Here is a 5303-nt window from a genome sequence, read left to right as displayed (position 1 = left end):
GGCCTCCCAAGAGGGCCCCCAAGAGGCCCCAAGAGGCCCTTCTAGGGGCCTCCCAAGAGGGCCCTCTAAGGGCCCCCAAGAGGCCTCAAGAGGGCCCTCTAAGGGCCCCCAAGAGGCCGTAAGAAAAGAAGAGGTGAAGAGATTCAACAGATACTGCGTTTGTTATTTTGATGTTGCGGTCATCCATTGTTTATATTAAATCGGTTTAATATATAAAATATTATTTTCATAATAAACATAATAATAATATTATTAATAATAAACGACATAGAAGTGTATTCAAATGAATAAAGATATAAACAACAGCAGTATAGCATAAGGGTTTATGAAAGGGAGAGCGATGTAATTAATATAAATTAATTATTTTATTAGTAATTCTTACTAATGAAGAAGGGTTAATAGAAACAAAGGGGTGTATTTCTTAACAATGTTATATTAGGCATAAGATATCAGATATCTAATTATAGTTAGTTTTAATTAAAACAGAAAATGCATTAAGAGCCTTTGTTTTAAAGTATTGCTTCTCTGTTTATTTGAATATATTGAACAGCTACTAGAATGTATAGGCCACGCTGCAAACAAAACAAATTCTTCTCTCTTAAAGTCTATGGAGGTAATATTAAAACTTATCTACGCCCCTATGCGCAACCCCTGTGCAAGTAGTTAGGCAGCGCATACACTGGAGAGGAAGGTATATTATTTGTTAAATATTTTGTTTCTACCTCTCTTCATTGTTGATGTAAATATATAACCATTTCTAATTGCTCGGAGACTGTTTCCTGACGGACACTGTGTGTTTCTTCATGCATTAAAACTTAAGAGATTAGCTCTTTATGGTGTTTGTAGCTGCGTTTGCCCTGCAGCACTGCAGCAAGAGATGCAGCAGAGACTTCGCGAGGTAATGCCCCTCCTCGCCTCTGCAGCTGCATACCTCTATGTCTGTATGGATATTGGAGAGAAAGTTAAAGCTTCTTCCTAGAAATTCTAGTGCTGAAAGACTTCTTTCTCTATAACACGTCGACAGTGTTCTCGTTTTAGACAGGATATACCCATTAATTAGTACATCTCACTGTATACCCTCTACACTGCTATGCAAATCTAGCAATTAAAAGCTTTAAAAATAAAAATAGAAGTCAGAAGGAACCATAAAGGCGGACAGAGTCAATAGTTTCCCATACATGCAGATATATACACTCAAGAAGTTGAGGGGTGGAGAGCGTAAACAAACACAAGTGATGCATGCAGCTGGATCTTTTTTGGTTGAGTAAGTTGAATTTTAATGAATATTTCTTCTTTTTTTGATTATTTTCACTGAAATCTAAGATATATGTACATACACCGCATTCAGAAACCCGCAGAAGCCCCACCCACACTCCTGGGGCTTTTTTATTTCTCGCCTCTGTGGGGGCCAGTGAGGCGCATATCGATAGGAAGATTCTGTCATTTAGAAAGTAAAAACAAGAATATTTCTGCTGTTTTCTTCTTGGCTTGTTTGGGGTTTATCTTTTAACGAAGAAAAACCAACGAAGATGATGTTCGGTGAGTCTGGAGTGTATAGGCAGCTCCGTCGTGCATGTTCTTGAGAGCACTGAAGTTATTGTGTTCAATCTTCTTCATTATATTTGTGATTTTATTGAGATTCATTCGGTTTTTACCGTAGTATTGTGCATTTTAATACGTTTACACGCATCAATACACCGAAAGCGATCCTCTTTCTTCCTCCTTTCCCCTCATGTGCGGGAAGCTGCGGGTGGGGCCTCTGGTTATTCTTTGTATCTTTTTCTGTTTCTTTGTTTGTTATTTTTGGCTTAAATCTGTTCATAACTGTTCATTATGCTTTCTTACGTCCATTTATTCATGAGATTCTCTGTTTTATTTATGTATTCTTCTTTGTTTCCTTGTCTGTTCAGCAAAGAATCTGAAGCCCGGTCAGACGGTGAAGGTAACTCCCGAAGATGGGGGTGAAATATTGCACATTTCTCAGGTTTGCATGAGCAAGCCTGTGGATGGCAACAGGACATATTTGAAGATTGTTCAGGGATCTCAGAGTTTCGCCGCCTGCGTTCTGCAACGTGATAAGCAAGAGTCATGCAGCGTTGATCTATTTCTTTCTGCTCGTGAAGGCATTCAACTAGCTCTAGAAGGAGGAAAGAATGAATTAAGTGTAATTGGGTACTTTGAACCCGAGCCAGAGTCAGAGAGTGAGGATGAAGGGGATATGGCTGGCTTTGAAGGAGAAAGTGAAGAAGAAAGTGAAGAAGAAGATCTTTCTGAAGATGAAACAGACGGAATGACGGCTCCTGTCATCAGAGTAAGCAGAGCATATCATGCATGCACACAAACATTTACTACGCTCTCCTCGCTGTATATCGATGCGTACATCTTAGTCAGAGAATACCCGTTCTTGTGTTTGCAAACATATATATACAATCTATATATATAGTGGATATATATGCATATACATGCTTTTGTATAGATTCTTGTATATATACACCGTATGCGGATGCTTACAATACAACTCGTCTGTACGTCAATGCATTTAGTTATATATTTTATTTATATGTATATATGATATATTGCCCCTATGCATATATACGTACGTATATATATATATATATATATATATGTTTATATCTATATATATATATATATATATTTATCTGTTTATTTATTTATGTGTTTCAGGACGGGCGTGTTGAGGATTTGGATGCCCAGGAAGAAGATTCGAAGAGTAAGCTGATTGAAGAATATTTTATTGAGTTGTTTTGAGGTGTATGTACACCTGAAAAGGTTGCAACGGCTGTTTCTAAGGCTGGGGGTCTTCATTTAATTTTCCTTCAGTCATTTCACCCAGCCAACATAAAATTAATATCTGCATCTTTGCGATAATACCTTTTGAGATATTGAAGGTCTCTTGAAGGTGTAGCAGAGTGTAGACAGCGAGAAAAGAAGAAGTTTATAACATTATATGTTATATATATATAATATTATATAAGAATATTATATATATTTGGATTGATAGATACACCTCATGCATGCATTTGTTTATTTTTCTGTCTTGTTCTTGCTGCTCGTAGAGAAGGCGAAGACAGCAAATAATAATAAGAAGACTCAAGCCTTAAAAGCACTTCAAGCTGCTGCAGCAAACGATGATGATGATGAAGATGATGAAGATGTGCGTCTTCACAAATTTCTTCCTTCGGTTCTTACAACTACTCAGTGCAAATAATAAATATTGATAGCGCAGATATATATATATATATATATGTATAATTATACATAATTATATATGTGTATATGTATATATTTATGTACGTACGTATAATATATGTATATATATATATATATATATTATAAGCATATATACATATATAAGAGTATATATATATAGATTTATGTGCACGAGGTTGTTGTAAGAGTTGAATATAAGTATGTTATAGAGTGTAACTATATATATGTATATATATGTTTATATATATAAGCATATATATATATATATGCTTAAATATATATATACATATATATATATTCATATGCCTATCGTTATTGCATTTAAGTAGATAATATTGTGCATTATATGAAGACAAATTTTTGTGTATTTGTTTGCTGCAGGACGAAGAAGAAGATGAAGACGAAGACGGAGATGAAGGAGAGTCTGAAGACGATGAAGAAAATGACGATAATGAAGATGATGATGAAGAAGATGATGAAGAAGATGATGAAGATGATGAAGAAGAAGAAGAAGAAGAAGAACCAGCACCTACACCTCAAGATAAGAAACGCAAGGGGCAGCAGCAGCAGCAGAAGCAGCAGCAACAGCAGCAAGGCAACAAGAAGGGTATGTATATTTTTGTAATTTCTATCGTCCGAATTATTTTTCTACATTATTATACAGTATATCTCTGCTGCTTTTTGCTTGCTGCTGCTGCTGCTGCTGCTGCTGCTGCTGTTACTACAACTGCTGCTGTTGCTGTTGCTGCCTTTATCGAGACCGATGTGTTGTAATTGTTTTTTCTTTTTGCTGTTAGCTTCCTTTCTTTTTGCTGTATATATATTCTGTTGCCTTTGCTGCTGCTGCTGCTGCTGCTGCTGTTGTGTTTGCAGCCAAGACGCAAGCAGCTGCATCATCATCTGGTAGCGGGGGAGGCGATGAAGCTACATATAGAAATGCTTTAATTGAATTCTTAAAGAAGAACGGACCAACGCCTTTAGCTTCTCTGGGACAAAAGGTTAAAAAACCTGCATCTCTTCCTAAGATGGCGGCGTTCTTGAAGGCGAATCCAAATACATTCTCTGTTGAAGGAGGAAAGTGCTCTTTGAAATAAATAAATAAATAAATATATATAAATATATATATATATGTAAATATATAAATAAAAGAAAGAAGAAAAGCTATTTATTGCGTTGTTATGTATGCTGTAATGATGCTTAAAGAGTTTATTCAACTTCATTAGGCGTCATTGCATAGAAGAAAAGCAAATGATAGCTTTTATTATTTCTTTAGACTAAGACGTTGTTCATTCAAGAAATATATATAATAATATACAACAAATAAATAAATAAATTAACAACAGCAAATGTAATAATAATATTCTCTTGAAATATTATTACTTCCTTTCAACTCAGGAGGAGATGGTGATACAAGAAAAACAATGTTAGGCTGTATATATAACGTACATATATATATAATATATATATTATATAATATATAATATATATATTATATAATATATATATATATATATGAGGCTGTTTTTCTTTGCTTCTTGTTTGTTGGTCTTAATTTGAAGAATAAAACTTTTCCTCTTTTTCTTTGATGTGGTGAGGGCGTTACTATACGTCTATATTTATATTTATATTTATATTTATATTTATTTACTGCTTCTTCTTTGCAGTGCTCTCTCTGGTTAATATTATTATTAGCCAGGGGGAGTTTGTTGTTTTCTAAGGCAACTTCGCTCAGTCTTATCTATTTGTCTTTTCTCGTTTCTTTTAGTTTATTACTATTATTATTATTATTAGTTATTATTAGTTATTAGGTTAATGATTATTAGTTATTATTGTTGTTAGGCCCCGCTCTTTCATTGTTATTAACTGCATTTTATATTTTACTATTATTTAGTTGCTAAGTGCAGATTTTAACTTTTTTAGTCTCCGCTAGAAAGAAAAGACAAATATGGTTTTGTCTACATTTATGTTTGTGTGCTTCTAGATATTATTTATCTTTATTTATAGATATACATATATATATATATATGTATATAGATAGATTAGCTGTTATATGTATATTACATATACATTTC

General features: G+C 34.0%; 1 protein-coding gene across 1 annotated transcript; it reads left to right on the top strand.

The window, feature by feature from the left end:
• Window positions 1–1529: 1529 nt before the first annotated feature.
• On the top strand, window positions 1530–4325 carry EAH_00036750 (46 kDa FK506-binding nuclear protein, putative; the record flags this gene model as incomplete). Its single annotated transcript, XM_013395643.1, has 6 exons — window positions 1530–1539; window positions 1911–2311; window positions 2686–2731; window positions 3078–3175; window positions 3613–3838; window positions 4105–4325. The coding sequence occupies 6 exons, from the start codon at window positions 1530–1532 to the stop codon at window positions 4323–4325; spliced, it is 1002 nt and encodes a 333-aa protein (XP_013251097.1).
• Window positions 4326–5303: the final 978 nt, after the last annotated feature.

This window comes from Eimeria acervulina, genomic scaffold (genome assembly GCF_000499425.1).
Source record: "Eimeria acervulina Houghton genomic scaffold, Eah_scaff399, whole genome shotgun sequence".
In the NCBI taxonomy this organism is placed as follows: Eukaryota; Apicomplexa; class Conoidasida; order Eucoccidiorida; family Eimeriidae; genus Eimeria; species Eimeria acervulina.
Note: the sequence above shows the minus strand (reverse complement) of the source record. Positions and strands in the feature narration are given on the sequence as shown.